This window comes from Macaca nemestrina, chromosome 7, assembly GCF_043159975.1.
Source record: "Macaca nemestrina isolate mMacNem1 chromosome 7, mMacNem.hap1, whole genome shotgun sequence".
NCBI classification, from domain to species: domain Eukaryota; kingdom Metazoa; phylum Chordata; class Mammalia; order Primates; family Cercopithecidae; genus Macaca; species Macaca nemestrina.
The window spans coordinates 152917618-152941059 of NC_092131.1; the positions used below are offsets into that span (position 1 = coordinate 152917618).

The 23442-nt window shown below is 39.1% G+C and overlaps 1 protein-coding gene across 11 annotated transcripts in view; it reads right to left on the reverse strand.

Annotated features, from left to right (window-relative positions):
* Nucleotides 1-23442, reverse strand: part of LOC105490574 (galactokinase 2) — a 275378-nt gene that overhangs the window by 216811 nt on the left and 35125 nt on the right. For 10 of the 11 annotated variants that reach the window (XR_003019991.2, XR_011625304.1, XM_011756364.3 and 7 more), the window contains exon 2: nucleotides 15046-15134. Coding sequence is in view for 9 of the 11 variants with exons in the window: in XM_011756364.3 (XP_011754666.1) it covers nucleotides 15046-15134 (89 nt within the window). In the remaining 2 variants the exon portion in view is untranslated. Of the gene's footprint in view, nucleotides 1-15045; nucleotides 15135-15602; nucleotides 15843-23442 lie in introns of those variants that run through there. The other variant, XM_071099370.1, reaches the window with a different exon arrangement.

Below are 23442 nucleotides of genomic sequence, written 5' to 3' on the forward strand. Positions count from 1 at the left end.
AAAGGATCATTAAAGTCTATTGTGAACAACTATTATGCCAACAAATTGAAAAACCTAAACGACATGCATAAGTTCCTGGACACAGAAAACCTATGAAGATTGAACCAGGTAGAAATAGAAAACGTGAACACACCAATAACAAGTAACAAGATTGAAGCAATAATAAAAAGTCTCCCAACAAAGAAATGCTCAGGACCACAGGGCTTCACCCATGAATTCTACCAAATCTTTAAAGAAGAACTAACACCACTTCTTTTCAGACTTGCAAAAAAATTGACAGGCAGGAAATTCTTTGAAACTATTCTATGAGGCCAGCATTACTCTGATACCAAAACTGAACAAGGACACAACAGAAAAAGGAAACTACAGGACAATATCTCAGTTGAACATATAATCAAAAATCCTCAATAAAATGTTGGCAAAATGAACCCAAGAGCCCATAAAAAGATTATATGCCATGATCAAGTGGGATTAATCCTAGAGATGCAAGGAAGGGGTTCAACATACACCAATCCAAAAATATGATATATCACATCAACAGAATGAAGGAAAAAAATATATAATCTTTACAATCAATTCAGAAAAAGCATTTGATAAAATTCAACATGCCTTCATGATAAAAACTTTTAACATATTAGGTACAGAAGGAACGTGTCTCAATATACAATAAAGGCCATATATGACAAACCCATAGCCAACGTCATACCAAATGAGGAAAAATGGAAAGCTTTTTGTATAAGCACTAGAACAAGACAAGCATACCCAATTTCACCACTCATATTCAAAATAGTACTGGAAGTCTGAGCCAGAGCAACCAGGCAAGAGAAAAATATAAAGGGCATCCAAATTGGAAAGGAGAAAGTCAGATGGTCTCTATTTGTACACAACATGATCTAATGTAGAAAAACCTAAAGACCACAAAAAGCTTTTACAGCTGATAAATTCAGTAAAGTCGCAAGATACAAAATCAGTATAAAAAATAGCTAGTGTTTCATTGAATGTAAATGGCCCAAATGCTCCATTTAAAAGACAGAGAACCACAAAAAGGATAAGGACTAACCAACCAACTGTCTGCTGCCTTCAGGAGACTCACCTAACACATAAAGACTCCCAGAAACTTAAAGTAAAGGGGTGGAAAAGGGCATTTCATGCAAATGGACACCAAAGTGAGCAGGGGTATCTCGTCTTATATCAGACAAAACAAACTTTAAAGCAAGAGCAGTTAAAAGAGACAAAGAGGGACATTATACAATGGTAAAAAGGCTTTGTGTAACAGGAAAATATCACAATCCTAAAGATATATGCACCTAACACTAGAGCTCCCAAATTTATAAAACAATTACCAACAGACCTAAGAAATGAGATTGACAGTAACATAATAAGAGTGGGGGACTTCAATACTCCACTGACAGCACTAGACAGGTCATCAAGACAGAAAGTCAACAAAGAAACAATGGATTTAAACTATACCTTGGAACAAATGGACTTAACACATATATACAGAACATTTCATCCAACAACTAGAGAAAACACATCTTATTCAACAGGGCATGGAACTGTCTCCAAGATAGATCATGTGATAGGCCACAAAAGATGCCTCAATAAATTTAAGAAAATTGAAATTATATCAAGCACTCTCTCAGACTACAATGAAATAAAACCGGAAATCAACTACAAAAGGAACCTTCAAAACCATGCAAACACATGGAAATTAAATAACCTGCTCCTGAATGAGCATTGGGTCAAAAACAAGATCAAGATGGAAATCTAAAAATTCTTTGAATGGAATGACAATAATGACACAACCTATCAAAACCTCTGGGATACGTCTAGGACAGTGCTAAGAAGAAAGTTCATAGCCCTAAACACCTACATCAAAAAATCTGAAAGAGCACAGACAATCTAAGGTCACATCTCAACAAACTAAAGAAACAAGACCAAACCAAACGCAAACTCAGCAGAAGAAAGGAAATAACCAAGATCAGAGCAGAACAAAATGAAATTGAAGCAAACAAAAATACAAAAGGTAAATGAAACAAAAAGGTGGTTCTTTGAAAGATAAAATTGGGCCAGCGCAGTGGCTCTCGCCTATAATCCCAGCACTTTGGGAGTCTCAGGCGGGTAGATCACCTGAGGTCGGGAGTTCAAGACCAGCCTGACCTACATGGAGAAACCTCGTCTCTACTAAATGTACAAAAATTAGCTGGGCATGCTGGTGGGTGCCTGTAATCCTAGCTACTCAGGAGGCTGAGGCAGGAGAAGCTTGAACCAGGTGGTGGACATTGCAGTGAGCTGAGATCGCACCACTCCACTCCAGCCTGGATGACAAGAGCAAGACTCCATCTCAAAAAACAAAACAAAATAAAAGGTAAAATTGATAGACCATTAGCAAGATTAACCCAAGAAAAGAAGAGAGAAAATCCAAATAACCCCGCTAAGAAACAAAAGAGGAGATATTACAGTTGACACCACTGAAATACAAAAGATCATTCAAGGCTATTATGAACACCTTTATGCAAATAAACTAGAAAACCTAGAGGAGATGGATAAATTCCTGGAAAAATACAACCCTCCTAGCTTAAATCAGGAAGAATTAGATACCCTGAACAGACCAATAACAAGCAGTGAGATTGAAATGATAATTTTTAAAATACCAACAAAAAAAATACAGGACCAGACAGATTCACAGCAGAACTCCATCAGATATTCAAAGAAGAATGGGGACCAATCCTGTTAACACTATTCCACAAGATAGAGAAAGAAGGAACCTTTCCTAATTCATTCTATGAAGCCAGCATCACCCTAATATCAAAACCAGGGAAGGATATAACCAAGAAAGAGAACTACAGATCAATATCGTTGATGAACATAGACGCTAAAATCCTTAACGAAATCCTACCTAACCAAATCTAACAACATATCAAAAAGTTAATCTACCATGATCAAGTGGGTTTCATATCAGGGATGCAGGGATGGTTTAACATACACAAGTCTATACATGTGATACTCCACATAAACAGAATTAAAAACAAAAATCACATGATCATCTCAACAGATGCAGAAAAAGCATTCAACAAAATCTAGCAAGCTTTATGATTAAAACTCTCAGCAAAACTGGCACAAAAGGGACATACCTTAATGTAATAAAAGCCATCTATGACAGATCCATAACCAACATAATACTGAATGAGGAAAGGTTGAAAGCATTCCCTCTGAGAACTGCAACAAGACTAAGATGCCTACTCTCACCACTCCTTTTCTTTTTTTTTTTTTTTTTTTTGAGACGGAGTCTCGCTCTGTCGCCGGGGCTGGAGCGCAGTGGCCGGATCTCAACTCACTGCAAGCTCCGCCTCCCGGGTTTACGCCATTCTCCGGCCTCAGCCTCCTGTGTAGCTGGGACTACAGGCGCCCGCCACCTCGCCCGGCTAGTTTTTTGTATTTTTTTAGTAGAGACGGGGTTTCACCGTGTTCGCCAGGATGGTCTCGATCTCCTGACCTCGTGATCCGCCCGTCTCGGCCTCCCAAAGTGCTGGGATTACAGGCTTGAGCCACCGCGCCCGGCCTACCTCACCACTCCTTTTCAACATGGTACTGGAAGTCCTAGCCAGAGCAATCAGACAAGAAAAAGAAATATACGGCATCCAAATTAGTAAAGAGGAAGTCAAACTGTCACTGTTTGCTGACGATATGATCATTTACTTTGAAAACCCCATAGACTCCTTCAGAAAGCTCCTAGAACTGATAAAAGAATTCAGCAAAGTTTCCAGATACAAGATTACAATTACAGATACAAGATTAAGATTCCAGAAACAGGCCGGGCGCGGTGGCTCAAGCCTGTAATCCCAGCACTTTGGGAGGCCGAGGCGGGCGGATCACAAGGTCAGGAGATCGAGACCACAGTGAAACCCCGTCTCTACTAAAAATACAAAAAATTAGCTGGGCGTGGTGGCGGGCGCCTGTAGTCCTAGCTACTCAGGAGGCTGAGGCAGGAGAATGGCGTGAACCCAGGAGGCGGAGCTTGCAGTGAGCCGAGATCGCGCCACTGCACTCCAGCCTGGGCAACAGCGTGAGACTCCGTCTCAAAAAAAAAAAAAAAAAAGATTCCAGAAACAAGCTATACAAATATAGCTCTTCTGTATACCAACAGTGAACAAACAGAGAATCAAATCAAGAATTCAACCCCTTTTGGCTGGGCACAGTGGCTCATGCCTGTAATCCTAGCACTTTGGGAGGCGGAGGGGGGCAGATCATGAGGTCAGGAAATCAAGACCATCCTGGCTAACATGGTGAAATCCCATCTCTACTAAAAATACAAAAAAATGAGCTGAGCGTGGTGGCAGGCGCCTGTAGTCCCAGCTACTTGGGAAGCTGAGGCAGGAGAATGGCATGAACCCGGGAGGTGGAGCTTGCAGTGAGCTGAGATCACACCACTGCACTCCAGCCTGGGCGACAGAGTGAGACTCCATCTCAAAAAAAAAAAAAAAGGAAGAATTCAATCTCTTTTATAATAGTTACAAAGGGGGCGGTTCCAACATGGCCAAATAGGAACACCTCCAGCCTCCAGCTCCCAGCGTGAGCAACACAGAAGATGGGTGATTTCTGCATTTCCAACTGAGGTACCGGGTTCATCTCACTGGGACGTGTTGGACAGTGGGTGCAGGACAGTGGGTGCAGCCCACCGAGTGAGAGCCAAAGCCGGGCGAGGCATCGCCTCACCTGGGAAGTGCAAGGGGTAAGGGAATTCCCTTTCCCAGCCAAGGGAAACCGTGACACACAACACCTGGAAAACCAGGTCATTCCCACCCTAATACTGCGTTTTACCAAGGGTCTTAGCAAACGGCATACCGGGAGATTATATCCCATGCCTGGCTTGGAGGGTCCCACGCACACAGGGCCTCCTTCATTGCTAACACAGCAGTCTGAGATCTAATTGCCAGGCAGGAGCGAGGCTGGGGGAGGGGCACCTACCATTGCTGTGGCTTGGGTAGGTAAACAAAGCAGCCAGGAAGCTCGAACTGGGTGGAGCCCAACACAGCTCAAGGAGGCCTGCCTGCCTCTGTAGACTCCACCTCTGGGGACACGGCATAGCCAAACAAAAGGCAGCAGAAACTTCTGCAGATTTAAATGTCCCTGTCTGACAGCTTTGAAGAGAGTAGTGGTTCTCCCAGCACAGAGTTTGAGATCTGAGAATGGACAGACAGCCAGCTCAAGTGGGTCCCTGACCCCCGAGTAGCCTAACTGGGGGACATCCCCCAGTAGGGGCAGACTGACACCTCACACCTCACACGGCTGGTACCCCTCTGAGACAAAGCTTCCAGAGGAATGATCAGGCGGCAACATTTGGTGTTCAGCAATATTCACTCTTCTGCAGCCTGTGCTGCTGATACCCAGGCAAACAGGCTCCGGGGTAGACCTCAAGCAAACTCCAACAGACCTGCAGCTGAGGGTCCTGACTGTTAGAAGGAAAACTAACAAACAGAAAGGACATCCACACCAAAACCACATCTGTACATCACCATCATCAAAGACCAAAGGTAGATAAAAACCACAAAGATGGGGAAAAAGCAGTGCAGAAGAGCTGAAAATTCTAAAAATCAGAGAGCCTCTCCCCCTCCAAAGGAATGCAGCTCCTCGCCAGCAATGGAACAAAGCTGGATGGAGAATGACTTTGACGAGTTGAGAGAAGAAGGCTTCAGACGATCAAACTTCTCCGAGGTAAAGGAGGAAGTCTGAACCATCGCAAAGAAGCTAAAAAAACTTGAAAAAAGATTATACAAATGGCTAACTAGAATAACCAATGTAGAGAAGTCTTTAAATGACCTGATAGAGCTGAAAACCATGACACGAGAACTACATGACAAATGCACAAGCTTCGGTAACCAACTTGACCAACTGGAAGAAAGGGTATCAGTGATTGAAGATCAAATGACTGAAACGAAACGAGAAGAGAAGTTTAGAGAAAAAAGAGTAAAAAGAAATGAACAAAGCCTCCAACAAATATGGGACTATGTGAAAAGACCAAATCTACGTCTGATTGGGGTACCTGAAAGTGATGGGGAGAATGGAACCAAGTTGGAAAACACTCTGCAGGATATTATCCAGGAGAACTTCCCCAACCTAGCAAGGCAGGCCAACATTCAAATTCAGGAAATACAGAGAACGCCACAAAGATACTCCTCAAGAAGAGCAACTCCAAGACACAAAATTGTCAGATTCACCAAAGTTGAAAAGAAGGAAAAATGTTAAGGGCACCCAGAGAGAAAGGTCGGGTAACCCACAAAGGGAAGCCCATCAGACTAACAGCGGGTCTCTTGGCAGAAACTCTACAAGCCAGAAGAGAGTGGAGGTCAGTATTCAACATTCTTAAAGAAAAGAATTTTCAACCCAGAATTTCATATCCAGCCAACCTAAGTTTCATAAGTGAAGGAGAAATAAAATCCTTTACAGACAAGCAAATGCTGAGAGATTTTATCACCACCAGGATTGCCCTACAAGAGCTCCTGAAGGAAGCACTAAACATGGAAAGGAACAACCGGTACCAGCCACTGCAAAAACATGCCAAATTGTAAAGACCATCAATGCTAGGAAGAAACTGCATCAACTAACGAGCAAAATAACCAGCTATCATCATAATGACAGGATCAAGTTCACACATAACAATATTAACCTTAAATGAAATTGGGCTAAATGTTCCAACTAAAACACACAGACTGGCAAATTGGATAAAGAGTCAAGATCCATCAGTTTGCTGTACTCAGGAGACCCATCTCACATGCAGAGACATACATAGGCTCAAAATAAAGGGATGGAGAAAGATCTACCAAGTGAATGGAAAACAAAAAAAGGCAGGGGTTGCAATCCTAGTCTCTGATAAAACAGACTTTAAACCAACAAAGATCAAAAGACACAAAGAAGGCCATTACATAATGGTAAAGGGATCAATTCAACAAGAAGAGCTATCCTAAATATATATGCACCCAATACAGGAGCACCCAGATTCATAAAGCAAGTCCTTAGAGACTTACAAGGAGACTTAGACTCCCACACAATAATAATGGGAGACTTTAACACCCCATGGTCAACATTAGACAGATCAATGAGACAGAAAGTTAACAACGATATCAGGAATTGAACTCAACTCTGCACCAAGCCAACCTAATAGACATCTACAGAACTCTCCACCCCAAATCAACACAATATACATTCCTCTCAGCACCACATCGCACTTATTCTAAAATTGACCACATAGTTGAAAGTAAAGCACTCCTCAGCAAATGTAAAAGAACAGAAATTATAACAAACTGTCTCTCAGATCACAGTGCAATCAAACTAGAACTCAGGATTAAGAAACTCAATCAAAACCACTTAACTACATAGAAACTGAACAACCTGCTCCTGAATGACTACTGGGTACATAACAAAATGAAGGCAGAAATAAAGATGTTCTTTGAAACCAATGAGAACAAAGATACAACATACCAGAATTTCTGGGATACATTTAAAGCAGTGTGTAGAGGGAAATTTATAGCACTAAATGCCCACAAGAGAAAGCAGGAAAGATCTAAAATTGACACCCTAACATCACAATTAAAAGAACTAGAGAAGCAAGAGCAAACACGTTCAAAAGCTAGCAGAAGACAAGAAATAACTGAGATCAGAGCAGAACTGAAGGAGATAGAGACACAAAAAACCCTTCAAAAAAATCAGTGAATCTAGGAGCTGGTTTTTCAAAAAGATCAACAAAATTGACAGACTGCTAGCGAGACTAAAAAGAAGAAAAGAGAGAAGAATCAAAAAGACGCAATAAAAAATGATAAAGGGGATATCACCACTGACCTCACAGAAATACAAACTACCATCAGAGAATTCTATAAACACCTCTATGCAAATAAACTAGAAAACCTAGAAGAAATGGATAAATTCCTGGACACGTACACTCTCCCAAGACTAAACCAGGAAGAAGTTGAATCCCTGAATAGACCAATAGTAGGCTCTGAAATTGAGGCAATAATTAATAGCCTACCAACTAAAAAAAGTCCAGGACCAGACGGATTCACAGTAGAATTTTACCCGAGGTACAAGGAGGAGCTGATACCATTCCTCCTGAAACTATTCCAATCAATAGAAAAAGAGGGCGTCCTCCCTAACTCATTTTATGAGGCCAACATCATCCTGATACCAAAGCCTGGCAGAGACACAACAAAGAAAGAGAATTTTAGACCAATATCCCCTGATGAACATCGATGCAAAAATCCTCAATAAAATACTGGCAAACAGAATCCAGCAGCACATCAAAAAGCTTATCCACCATGATCAAGTGGGCTTCATCCCTGGGGTGCAAGGTTGGTTCAGCATACGCAAATCAATAAAGGTAATCCAGCATATAAACAGAACCAAAGACAAAAACCACATGATTATCTCAATAGATGCAGAAAAGGCCTTTGACAAAATTCAACAGCCCTTCATGCTAAAAACTCTCAATAAATTAGGTATTGCTGGGACGTATCTCAAAAAAATAACAGCTATTTATGAGAAACCCACAGCCAATATCATACTGAATGGGCAAAAACTGGAAGCATTCCCTTTGAAAATTGGCACAAGACAGGGATGCCCTCTCTCACCACTCCTATTCAACAAAGTGTTGGAAGCTCTGGCCAGGGCAATCAGGCAAGAGAAAGAAATAAAGGGTATTCAATTAGGAAAAGAGGAAGTCAAATTGTCCCTGTTTGCAGATGACATGATTGTATATTTAGAAAACCCCATCATCTCAGCCCAAAATCTCCTTAAGCTGATAAGCATCTTTAGCAAAGTCTCAAGATACAATATTAATGTGCAAAAATCACAAGCACTCCTATACACCAATAACAGACAAACAGAGAGCCAAATTATGAATGAACTCCCATTCACAATTGCTTCAAAGAGAATAAAATACCTAGGAATCCAACTTACAAGGGATGTGAAGGACCTCTTCAAGGAGAACTACAAACCACTGCTCAAAGAAATAAAAGAGGACACAAACAAATGGAAGAACATTCCATGCTCATGGATAAGAAGAATCAATATCATGAAAATGGCCATACTGCCCAAGGTAATCTATAGATTCAATGACATCCCCATTAAGCTACCAAAGACTTTCTTCACAGAATTGGAAAAAACTGCTTTAAAGTTCATATGGAACCAAAAAAGAGCCTGCATTGCCAAGACAATCCTAAGCCAAAAGAACAAAGCTGGAGGCATCATACTACCTGACTTCAAACTATACTACAAGGCTACAGTAACCAAAACAGCATGGTACTGGTACCAAAACAGAGATATAGACCAATAGAACAGAACAGAGCTCTCAGAAATAATACCACACACCTACAACCATCTGATCTTTGACAAACATGACAAAAAGAAGAAATGGGGAAAGGATTCCCTATTTTATAAATGGTGCTGGGAAAACTGGCTAGCTCATCATCACTGGACATTAGAGAAATGCAAATCAAAACCACAATGAGATACCATCTCACACAAGTTAGAATGGCGATCATTAAAAAGTCAAGAAACAACAGATACTGGAGAGGATGTGGAGAAATAGGAACACTTTTACACTGGGACCATAAACTAGTTCAACCACTGTGGAAGACAGTGTGGCGATTCCTCAAGGATCTTGAACTAGAAATACCATTTGACCCAGCTATCCCATTACTGGGTATATACCCAAAGGATTATAAAACATGCTGCTATAAAGACACATGCACATGTATGTTTATTGCAGCACTATTCACAATAGCAAAGACTTAGAACCAATCCAAATGTCCATCAATGACAGACTGGATTAGGAAAATGTGGCACATATACACCATGGAATACTATGCAGCCATAAAAAAGGATGAGTTCATGTCCTTTGTAGGGACATGGATGCAGCTGGAAATCATCATTCTCAGCAAACTATCGCAAGAACAGAAAACCAAACACTGCATGTTCTCACTCATAGGTGGGAACTGAACAATGAGAACATGTGTACACAGGAAGGGGAACATCACACACCAGGGCTTGTCGTGGGGTTAGGGGAGCGGGGAGGGATAGCATTAGGAGATATACCGAATGTAAATGACGAGTTAATGGGTGCAGCACACCAACATGGCACATGTGAACATATGTAACAAACCTGCACATTGTGCACATGTACCCTAGATCTTAAATTACAATAAAAAAATTAATTAATTTTTAAAAAAAGAAAATGGTATATATACAATGGAATACTATACAGCCATAAAAAGGAATCAGTTAACAGTATTTGCAGTGACCTGGATGAGACTGGAGACTATTATTCTAAGTTAAATAACTCAGAAATGGAAAACCAAATATTGCATGTTCTCACTGATATGTGGGGGCTAAACTATGAGGACGCAAAGACATAAGAATTAGGAAATGGACATTGTGCACTTGCAGGGAAGAGTGGGAGTGGGGCACAGGATAGAAGACTACAAATGTGGTGCAGTGTATGCTGCTTGGGTGATGGGTACACCAAAATCTCACAAATCACCACGAAAGAATTTACTCATGTAACCAAATACCACCTGTACCCCCAATAACTAAGGGAAAAATAAAATTTAAATAATAATAAATAAAAGTACTTTGAAAAAATTTTTTTAAATCACTAGTGTTTCTAAACACCAATAACAGACTACCTGAAAAAGAAATGAAGCAAGCAATCCCATTTGAAATAGCTACAAAAAAAAATGGTTATCTAGGAATAAATTTAACCAAGGCAATAAAAGACCTGTACAATGAAAACAATAAAACACGAATGAAAGAAATTGAAGAGGATACAAAGAAATGGAAAGACATCCCACGTTCTTGGACTGGAAGAATTAATATTGTTAAAATGACTGTACTACTACAGATGCAATGCAATTCCTAGTATGATACCAATGACATTCTTCACAGAAATAGAAAAAAAATTCTAAAATTTGTATGGAACCACAAAAGACCCCAAATAACCAAAGCAATACTGAGAAAAAAAAAAAAAAAGAAGAAGAAGAAAAAAAAAAGCTGGAGGCATTACACTATCTGACTTCAAATATACTACAAAGCTATAGTAATACTATGGTTTTGGCGTAAAAACAGACATACAGACTAATAGAACAGAATGGAGAACCCAGAGCTAAATCCACATATTTACGGCCAACTGATTTCCTTTTCCCTCCCCTCCCCTCCCCTCCCCTCCCCTCCCCTTCCCTTCCCTTCCCTTTGAGACAGGATCCTGCTGGAGTGCAGCAGTTTGATCTCGGCTCACTGCAGCATCTGCCTCCGAGGTTTAAGAGATTCTCATGCCTCAGGCTCCTGCGTAGCTGGGATTACAGGTGTGTGCCACCACACCCAGCTAATTTTTATATTTTTAGTAGAGACGAGGTTTCATCATGTTGGCCAGGCTGCTCTCAAACTTCTAACCTCAAGTGATCCACCCGCCTTGGCTTCCTAAAGTACTGGGATTACAAGCGTGAGCCACCAACCCTGGCCAAGGCCAACTGATTTTCAACAAAGTTACCTTCATTCATTGGGAAAACGACAATCTGTTTAATAAATGGATGATGGAAAAACTAGATATCCATATGCAAAAGAATAAAAATAGGCCCCAATATCTCACCATTTATAAAAATCAATTTTAAATGGATTAAAGACTTAAACATCATAACTGAAACTATGAAACTACTAGAAGAAAATATAAAGGAAACACTTTAAGACATTGGTCTGGGCAAAGATTTTATGAATAAGACTATAAAAGCCAGACAAAGAAACAAAAATAGACAAATGAAATTATATCAAACTAAAAAGGTTCCGCATAGCAAAGGAAACCTGCCAATAGAGTGAAGAGACAACCTATTGAAAGGGATAAAATATTTTTCCAATAAGGAATTTACCTCCAGAATATATAAAAAACTTAACAGTAGTAAAACAAATATTCCAATTTAAAAATTGGCAAATGGTCTGGGTGTGGTAGCTCACGCCTATAATCCCAGCACTTTGGGAGACCAAGGTGGGCAGATCATCTGAGGTCAGGAGTTCAAGAACATCCTGGCCAACACAGTGAAACCCCGTCTCTACTAACACTACAAAAACTAGCTGGGCATGGTGGCACGTGCCTGTAGTCCCAGCTACTCAGGAGGCTGAGGCAGGAGAATTGCTCGAACGCAGGAGGTGGAGATTGCAGTGAGCCCAGATCGTGCCACTGCACTCCAGCCTGGGCAACAGAGAGAGACTCTGTCTCAAAATAAATAAATAAATAAAATAAAATAAAATAAAATAAAATAAAATAAAATAAAAATTGACAAATGATCTAAATACACATTTCTCAAAAAAAGACATAAAAATGACTTACAATCATAGAAAAATGCTCAGCATCACTAATAATCAGGAAAATGCAAATCAAAACCACCAGGAGATATTATCTCACTTCAGTTAGGATGACTATTATTAAAAAGACAAAAAATAATAAGTGCTAGAGAGAATGCAGAGAAATGAGAACTCTTCTACACTATTGATGGGAAAGTATAGTATAGTATAGCCATATGGAAAACAGTATGAAGGCTCCTCAAAAAACTAAAAATAGAACCACCATATGATCCAGCAATACCATTACTAGGTATATATCCAAAGGAAAGGACATCAGTATGTCAAAGAGATATGTGGCTCTCTTGTTTATTGCACCACTATTCACAATAGTCAAGATACGGAATCAACATAAATGTCCATTAACAGATGAATCAGTTTTTAAAATGTGGTGAATGTATGCAATGGAATACTATTCAGCCACCTAAAAGAGTGAAATCCTGTTATTCACAGCAACACGGATGAGCTTAGAGGACATTATGTTAAGTGAAATAAGTCAGGCACAGAAAGACACATACCTCATGTTCTCACTCATATATGGAAGCTAAAAGAGTTGATCTCATAAAAATAGAAGGTAAAATAGTGGTTACTAGAGGCTGGGAAGGATAACATGTAGGGAGGACAGGAAGGGCAGGTAGGGAGAGGTCAGTTAGCAGACACAAGAGGCCAGGTGTGGAGGCTCACGCCTGTAATCTCAGCACTTTGGGAGGCCAAGGCAGGTGGATCGCTTGAGGTCAGGAGTTCAAGATCAGTATGGCCAACATGATAAGATCCCGTCTCTACTAAAAATACAAAAATTAATAAGGTGTGGTGGTGCACACCTATATTCCAGCTACTTGGGAGGCTGAGGCAGGAGAACCACTTGAACCCGGGAGGCAGAGGTTGCAGTGAGCCAAGATGGAGCCACTGTACTGCAGCCTTGGTGACACATCAAAACTCTATCTCAAAAAAAAAAAACAAAAAAGGTCAAAAAAATCATAAGTTGAGCCATCATTAAGTCAGGGACCTTCACAAGTCTGTAGTTGTAAGCTCAGTACCTTTTGGTGGAAAATGAGCAACTTACTAAATCTTATGAAAGGGAATACATCCTCTATTCTACTATATCTAGTTTCCATCCTTGAAAACAAACAAACCAAAAAAGTAACACTCATTGGAAATAATAAAATGATAAAATGAACCTAAGGTATCCTTTTATGAAATTACCTGCTATAATAGTAAAAACAAAAACAAAACCTGGAAATAGCTTTAGCTACAATGAGAGAAAGTTGTTAAATAAATTACATTAATTTAGTAAGCTATCATGAAGTCATTAAAATAACTACGAGCACTACACAGAACCACAGTGCTGTGGTTTGAATGTCTCCTCCAAAACTCACACTGAAATTTAATTGCCATTGTGACAATATTAAGACGTGGGACCTTTAAGAGGTTATTAGATCATGAGAGCTCTCCCCTTAGTAACAGATTGATGCCACTATCTCCGGAGCGGGTTAGTGACCTCAGGAGTGTGTTCCTGATCAAAGGATGAAATTCAGCGCACATCCTTTCTATATCTTGCATGATCTCATGCCCTCCTACCCTTCCACCATACAATAACTCAATAAGAAGACCAGGCACGGTAGCTCATGCCTGTAATCCCAGCACTTTGTGAGGCCGAGGCGGGCAAATAACCTGAGGTCGGGAGTTCGAGACCAGCCTGACCAACATGCAGAAACCCCATCTCTACTAAAAATACAAAAAATTATCCAGGCATGGTGGCACATGCCTGTAATCCCAGCCACTCAGGAGGCTGAGGCAGGAGAATCACTTGAACCCGGGAGGCGGACGTTGCAGTGAGCCAAGATTGCACCATTGCACACCAGCCTAGGCAATAAGAGCAAAACTCCGTCTCAGAAAAAATAAAAAGAAAAGAGAATAACGCAGTAAGAAGGCCCTCGCCAGATGCCAGTACCATGATCTTGAACTTCTCTGCTTCCAGAATCATGAGCCACATAAACTTGCATTGTTGATAAATTACCCCATCTGTGGAATTCTGTTACGCCAGCAGAAAATGGAAATAGATACATAGAAATATTTATGATACATTAAATGAAAGAAGATAAAAATGGTATGGAGTCTAAGTACAACTATGTCAATTATTATATACATGGACATTGATAAAATGATAGTAAACAAAATGTTGAAAGGCTGTGTTATTTACCACTAAAAGGCAGTAAAATTCAAAGTACTTCATAGGATAAACAAAGGAAAAGATAAATTCATCTAGAAGACCTGCAAAATCTGGACCATACTTTTAGTAGCAAGGAATTGTAAGGTTTCCCTGTGCCTCTCTAACCCAGTGAGTAAATATAAAACCATCAAAACTACTTACCACAGTTTAAAATTTTAACCTGTGGCCTAGAAAAATATTTTCACTTTTTATGAAAACAATATTAACAACTTGGTTTCAACAAATTTATACATTTAAAAAATGAATGAACAATACTAATAACATGGATTGGGAAAGATAAAAGTAAAGTGTGTTCCTTATGCAAAGACACATCTTACTATTAGTAGATATATGTGAAATATTCTATTTTGGGAAAAATTAAGAAAAATATATTTTTAAAAATTTAGATCTTACCAAAGGATGAAGAAAAAAATTAAGAGAAAGAACTTTTGAAATACCTATTATGTTGACTCTTCCTGGTGCTCGAACATAAAACTTGGGAATAGATCCAAACTTGGAGTTAAACATCTCCTTTAGCTTCAGTAACCTGAAAATAAAAGTACAATATTTCAGATTATCATATAACAGAAAATCCATAACATACACACACACACACACACTCTCACTCCATATGCCTGCCACCACTCATTATTCCTTAAAAGAATAAAAGCAAAATTTCCTAGTGACATACTTCCTTGAAAATCCCAAATGAACAATACTGTAATCTCTAAATGGCACAAAAGTATAGCTAAGTACACTGAAGAATTTAAAAGTTAAGATTGATATACCCAACAGAAAAAGCTACTTCCTTCCCTTTTGAAGAATCTAGTTTCTGTATACTTTTTTGGTGACATTCAGGGCAGAATCTCTTATATTAAAAGGTGCACCATGCGGTAGTATATTTAGTTTCCTAAGGCTGTCATAACAAAGAACTATAAACTGGATGACTTAACACAACAGAGATTTATAATCACAATTCTGCAGCCAGAAGTCTAAAGTCAGAGGTCAGTAGTACCTCCGAAAGCTGTAGAGGAGAATCCTTTCTTCCCTGCCTCTTTCTATCTTCTGGTAGCAGCCATCAATCCTTGGTATTCCTTGGCTTTCAGCTTCATCACTCTTATCTCTGCTGTGTCACCACATGGCATTCTCTCTGTTTTTCCTTCTTGTAAGGACACCAGTCATATTGGATTAAAGTCCATCCACTCTAATTGAGTATGACCTCATCTTAATTGATTACATTTGCGAAGATGCTAGTCCAAATAAGGTCACATTCTGCAGTTTCAAGTAGATATGAATTTGGGGGGTTATACTGTCTAACTCAGAACATGTAGTAAAATAAAAACTAGACTGGACATCAGGAAACCACAGTTCTAATTCTAATGAGATCTCTAATTCAATGTCGAAGTTTGGCAAATCATTTTCTCCTGGCCTTTCTTCTCTAAAATTTGAGAATTTGAACTAGATATTCCTCATAGGTCCCTTCCAGACCCAAAATTCTTGTAATATATTTAATAACTTGATACTCTCAAATTATCTCAAGTCAATTCTGTGAATAGCCCTCATTATTTGTAGTCTCACATCATATTGTATCTGGGTACTAACACCGGGATAATAAACGTTTATTAAAGCCTAATATATTCAGGATATTAATTAATTAAGAAACAGAGACCCACACCCAAAAAAACTCAAGAAAATTTAATATAATAATATAAAAATATGTGGAATATTGTTGGAAGTTATTCAAGCTTATCTCTTGGGAATTGAATAGTCATCAGAACCTGTTTATATCAGTTTCTTTGGCTCTCTTCCTGCCTCATTCTCTTATTGCTCCAAAGACACCATTATAATTTCTCTCTGCTCAGTACTTTTTGCATTCCACCTGCCTCTGTGAAACTCTTAGTTTCTGATCCTCCATACCTTCAGTTTTCATGGCACTGTGGCCTTGACTATACAAGACTTAACAGCTCCAGTGTCCTATACTAACTGATTACATTTCTGTGTCCTTTCGTTCAAATTCTCGAAAGATATAATCAGCTTGGCAGAGTTTAGGTCCTGTATCCATACAGGTCTAGACATCTGTGGCCAAAGGGTGAGGTCATTTAGTACAAATAAGGTCACTTGTTTTAGTTACAAATATGATCACTTGTGCTTACTCCTTCAGCAGAGGCTGTGGAAGAGAACAAAAGATCGCAGCAGGGAGACAATAACAGAATCTCTAACATATGACTCAAAATACATTTACTGAACTACCTGGTAGACGTGGCTGCCTAAATGTGAGTTTCTCTATATATCCTCAAAAAAGAAAACAAGAACAAATAAAAGTATACAAAAACTCTGTCTTCAGTATAACTAGAAGACAAAAATGCCAAACTTCAAGTTAGCTATAATAGGGGGAAAAAAGAAGAGAGAAAAGAAGACCACAGTGAACTACTAGAAACAAAAATTGAGCAAAAAAGCCAGGCACCCTGGGTGTGCCTGTAGTTCCAGCTACTCTGGAGGCTAAGCCAGAAGGATCGCTTGAGCCTAGAAGTTCTGGGCTGCGGTGCGCTATGCCGTCCAGGTGTCTGCACTAAGTTGGGCTTCAATATGGTGACCTGTGGGGGCCAAGGGATTACCAGGTTGCCTAAGGAGCAGTAAACCGACGTAGGAGGGAAATGGAGCAGGTCAAAACTGCTGCACTGATCAATGGCAAGATCCTGTCTGCAAGTAGCCACTGCACTCTAGCCTGGGCAACATGAGACCTTGTCTTTGAAAAAAAAAAAAGGAAAGAATGAAAGAGAGGGAGGGAGGGAGGGAGGGAAGAAGGGAGGGAGGGAGGAAGGAAGGGAGGGAGGGAGGGAGAGAGGGGGAGGGAGGGAAAATTGAGTAAAATAAAGAGAAAAGAAGGGAGCCACCAAAACTAAAATTAATCTAAAACCACTACCAGAAAGAAAAAGTCCACCTATTAAAAAACAGGAGGTGTGGGAGAGAAAAAGAGGAAAGTAGAATAAGCTCATTGATTACTAAATAGGCAAGAGGTAAAAGTTAAAAGATACAAAAACAAAAAACTGACAAAGCAATGATTTTTTTTAAATTATAGTACAGACATATACAAGGATATTATTAAAGAAACAAAAGCATAGAAAGAACAGGTCCTGTACAGTCAGGTAGACCTGGGCTTAAAACTCTCCTCTACACATGATGAAATTCATTAATCTAATTCACCTTTAAACTGGATAGAAATATGTATCCCATAGATTTGTTGGGAAGATTAATAAGGTCATTTGGAACAGTGTCCAGTCCAGCACTGGCATGAAGTATGTGTTTAATAAATGGTAGTTATGATTATATCTTAGTTCCTGGGTTCAATATCATTTCCACTCTGTAGCAGGTGAATAAGAATACATCATAAGCAATGAGAGATGGTAGGTGTGTTTGTGTCAGGATAGGAAGCAATGTTAGTGCACTGGGTAATTTTAATGATGCTATTGAAAAATCTTGGTGCTCTCTGCCCAGCTTCTTCTATTTTATAGAGAAGTTTGTTGAAGCAACTGAGGTTATTTGTCTGGATTTGAGATAGAATGACATAAAATTGGTGCTTTTCAACAACCACCACTGGAAAAAAATTAAAAACTGACGAAGAAGATAGTAGAAGTTAAATAAGAAAATAGTCCCCTGTTTTCTAAGGGTGTTTTAAAAATATAAGTACAAAGGTAACCAATAAAACAAAAATATAAATCTTCCTAAATACCATACAAATTTCAAAAATAAAGGAGAAGAGAAAAATATCTGGTAGATAGGAAAAACATAAAATGTACCATAGCATACAATTACAGGTTGAGCATCCCTAATTCAAAATTTCAAAATCCAAATCATTCCAAACTTTGAAGCTTTTTAAGCACAGCCATGACATCATAAGTGGAAAATTCCACACCTAAGTATTTAACACAAACTGTTTCATGAATAAAATTATTTTAAATATTGTATAAAACTACTTTCATGCTATATGAATAAGACGTATATGAAACAAATAAATTTCATATTTACATTTGGGTGCTATCTCCAAGATATCTCATTATGTATATGTAAATATTCCAAAATCCAATAAATCTGAAATCTGAAAAACTTCTAGTCTCAAGCATTTTGGACAAGGGATATTCAACCTGTATAAAATAGTACAACAACTGAAATCAAACATATTAATCACATTAATAAATGTGAATGAGCCTCAACTATTAAAACAAAAAGATTTGCAATTTTGCTCCTAAAACAGGACTGAATGTATTATGCTGTATACTAGACACATAACTAAAACAAGGTGATTCTGAAAGACTAAATATCAAGAAATGGCCATAGATATTATAGGCAAATGAAAACAATAAGAAAACAAGTAGTAATCCTGATCAAAATTGTAGAATTTAAGCTTACGCACTAAATGTACATAGAAGGATACCTTTCTTTAGAGAGAGAGAGATAGGGTCTCACTCTGTTGCCCAGGCTAAAGTGCAATGGGCAGTGGCATGATCATGGCTCACTGCAGCCTAGAACTCCTGGGCTCAGACAATCCTGCAGTCTCAGCCTCAGCCTCAGCAGAACTATAGAACTACTATGTTGCCTAGGATGGTCTCAAACTTCTGGCTTCCAGTGATCCTCCTGTCTCAGCCTACGAGAAGGATATTTCTTAATGTTGAGAGCCACAAATCAAAATGAAGATATGGCAGTTAAGAAATATCCCAAATGAAACAGTAATCACTTGTATAAGGCGAAACTACAAGGTAATTTAAGGAAATACAGGTAGAAATACATTAGCAATAAGAGATTATAAGACACCTTAGTACATCAAGGAGGCCAAATCACATAGAAAAGGCTCAATAAACTTGATAAAGTAAATTTTATGGATATATACATATATCAAACATTGTACCCTCATAATAGGCAATACAACTTCTCAAGAGTACATGGAACATTCACAAATACTGATCATATATTTGGTTACAATGAAACATTAGTAAATTCCATAAAGTAGAAATAATACAAACAACACTCAATGCAACAGAACTAGAAATTATTAACAAGAAAAATGACAAAACGTCCTCCTACCTGCAAATTTCTTAAGTATCTTTTAAACAACTCTTGGGTGAAAGGGGAAATAAAGTGAAAGAATCTAAAAATAATAATAACATTAAAAGCTCTACTCATTAAAAATATATGGGATACATTTAAAGCAGTCAGAAAACTCCATAGTTCTAAACACTTTAGCAGTAAAAATGAAAAAATGATAATAAATTCTCATCTCCATAGGCTAGAAAATAAACAAAAAGAATGACACAAAAAAGATAAGAACAGAAAGTAATGATATGGGGAGTAGAAAACAGCAGACCTAAGTTAATAAATTCAAAGCCTGGGTTTTTAGGAAAAAAGTTAACAAAATTCTATGTGTGGATCAAATTCACACATAACAAGGTCTTTAAACTGTTAAAATAAAAACTTCATTCTAGTTAAATTTAAAGGGGTTTAACTGAGCAATGAACAATTCATGATGGACAGCCCCAAAATCACAGTAGATTCAGAGAGACTCCAGCTCCTCATGGAGCTGAAAACCATGGCCTGAGAACTATGCGAAGAATGCACAAGCTTCAGTGGCCAATTCGATCAGCTGAAAGAAAGGGTATCAGAACTGAAGATGAAATGAAGCAAGAAGAGAAGTTTAGAGAAAAAGGAGTAAAAAGAAACAAAGAAAGTCTCCAAGAAATATGGGACTATGTGAAAAGACCAAATCTACGTCTGATTGGTGTACCTGAAAGTGATGGGGAGAATGAAACCAAGTTGGAAAACACTCTGCAGGATATTATCCAGGAGAACTTCCCTAACCTAGCAAGGCAGGCCAACATTCAAATTCAGGAAATACAGAGAACACCACAACGATACTCCTCAAGAAGAGCAACTCCAAGACACATAATTGTCAGATTCACCAAAGTTGAAATGAAGAAAATACGTTAAGGGCAGCCAGAGAGAAAGGTCGGGTTACCCACAAAGGGAAGCCCATCAGACTAACAGCAGTTCTCTCGGCAGAAACTCTACAAGCCAGAAGAGGGGGGGCCAATATTCAACATTCTTAAAGAAAAGAAATTTCAGCCCAGAATTTCATATCCAGCCAACCTAAGTTTCATACGTGAAGGAGAAATAAAATCCTTTACAGACAAGCAAATGCTGAGAGATTTTGTCACCACCAGGCCTGCCCTACAAGAGCTCTGGGAGGAAGCACAAAACATGGAAAGGAACAACCAGTACCAGCCACTGCAAAAACATGCCAAATTGTAAAGACCATCAATGCTAGGAAGAAACTGCATCAACTAACGAGCAAAATAACCAGCTATCATCATAATGACAGGATCAAATTCACACATAACAATATTAACCTTAATTGTAACTGGGCTAACTGCCCCAATTAAAAGACACAGACTGGCAAACTGGATAAAGAGTTAAGACCCATCAGTTTGCTGTACTCAGGAGACCCATCTCACATGCAGAGACATACATAGGCTCAAAATAAAGGGATGGAGGAAGATCTACCAAGCAAATGGAAAACAAAAAATGGCAGGGGTTGCAATCCTAGTCTCTGATAAAACAGACTTTAAACCAACAAAGATCAAAAGACACAAAGAAGGCCATTACATAATGGTAAAGGGATGGATCAATTCAACAAGAAGAGCTAACTATCCTAAATACATTTGCACCCAATACAGAGGCACCCAGATTCATAAAGCAAGTCCTTAGAGATCTACAAAGAGACTTAGACTTCCACACAATAGTAATGGGAGACTTTAACACCCCACTGTCAACATTAGACAGATCAATGAGACAGAAAGTTAACAAGGATATTTAGGAATTGAACTCAACTCTGCACCAAGCCAACCTAATAGACATCTACAGAACTCTCCACCCCAAATCAACACAATATACATTCCTCTCAGCACCATATCGCACTTATTCCAAAATTGACCACACAGTTGGAAGTAAAGCACTCCTCTGCAAATCTAAAAGAACAGAAATTGGAAGGGCGTGGTGGCTCAAGCCTGTAATCCCAGCACTTTGGGAGGCCGAGACGGGCAGATCATGAGGTCAGGAGATCGAGACCATCCTGGCTAACACGGTGAAATCCCGTCTCTACTAAAAAATACAAAAAACTATCGGGGCAAGGTGGCGGGCGCCTGTAGTCGCAGCTACACGGGAGGCTGAGGCAGGAGAATGGCGTGAATCCGGGAGGCAGAGCTTGCAGTGAGCTGAGATCCAGCCACTGCACTCCAGCCTGGGCAACAGAGTCAGACTCTGTCTCAAAAAAAAAAAAAAAAAAAGAACAGGAATTATAACAAACTGTCTCTCAGATCACAGTGCAATCAAACTAGAACTCAGGATTCTGACACTCAAAACCACACAACTACATGGAAACTGAACAACCTGCTCCTGAATGACTACTGGGTACATAACGAAATGAAGGCAGAAATAAAGATGCTCTTTGAAACCAATGAGAACAAAGATACAACATACCAGAATCTCTGGGACACATTTAAAGCAGTGTGTAGAGGGAAATTTATAGCACTAAATGCCCCCAAGAGAAAGCAGGAAAGATCTAAAATTGACACCCTAACATCACAATTAAAAGAACTAGAGAAGCAAGAGCAAACCAATTCAAAAGCTAGCAGAAGGCAAGAAATAACTGAGATCAGAGCAGAACTGAAGGAGATAGAGACACAAAAAACCCTTCAAAAAAACCAATGAATCTAGGAGCTGGTTTTTCAAAAAGATCAACAAAATTGATAGACTGCTAGCAAGACTAATAAAGAAGAAAAGGGAGAAGAATCAAATGGATGCAATAAAACATGATAAAGGGGATACCACCACCGATCCCGCAGAAATGCAAACTACCATCAGAAAATACTATAAACACCTATATGCCAATAAACTAGAAAATCTAGAAGAAATGGATAAATTCCTAGACACATACACCCTCTCAAGACTAAACCAGGAAGAAGTTGAATCCCTGAATAGACCAATAACAGGATCTGAAATTGAGGCAATAATTAAAAGCCTACCAACCAAAAAAAAAATCCAGGACCAGACGGACTCACAGTCGAATTCTACCAGAGGTACAAAGAGGAGCTAGTACCATTACTTCTGAAACTATTCCATTCAATGGAAAAAGAGGGAATCCTCCCTAACTCATTTTATGAGGCCAGCATCATCCTGATACCAAAGCCTGGCAGAGACACACACAAAAAAGAGAATTTTAGACCAATATCCTTGACGAACATTGATGCAAAAATCCTCAATGAAATACTGGCAAACGGAATCCAGTAGCACATCAAAAAGCTTATCCACCATGATCAAGTGGGCTTCATCGCTGGGATGCAAGGCTGGTTCAGCATACGCAAATCAATAAACGTAATCCAGCATATAAACAAAACCAAAGACAAAAACCACATGATTATCTCCATAGATGCAGAAAAGGCCTTTGACAAAATTCAACAGCCCTTCATGCTAAAAACTCTCAATAAATTAGGTATTGCTGGGACGTATCTCAAAAAATAACAGCTATTTATGAGAAACCCACAGCCAATATCATTCTGAATGGGCAAAAACTGGAGGCATTCCCTTTGAAAACTGGCACAAGACAGGGGTGCCCTCTCTCACCACTCCTATTCAACATAGTGTTGGAAGTTCTGGCCAGGGCAATCAGGCAGGAGAAAGAAATAAAGGGTATTCAATTAGGAAAAGAGGAAGTCAAATTGTCCCTGTCTGCAGATGACATGATTGTATATTTAGAAAACCCCATCATCTCAGCCCAAAATCTCCTTAAGCTGATAAGCAACTTTAGC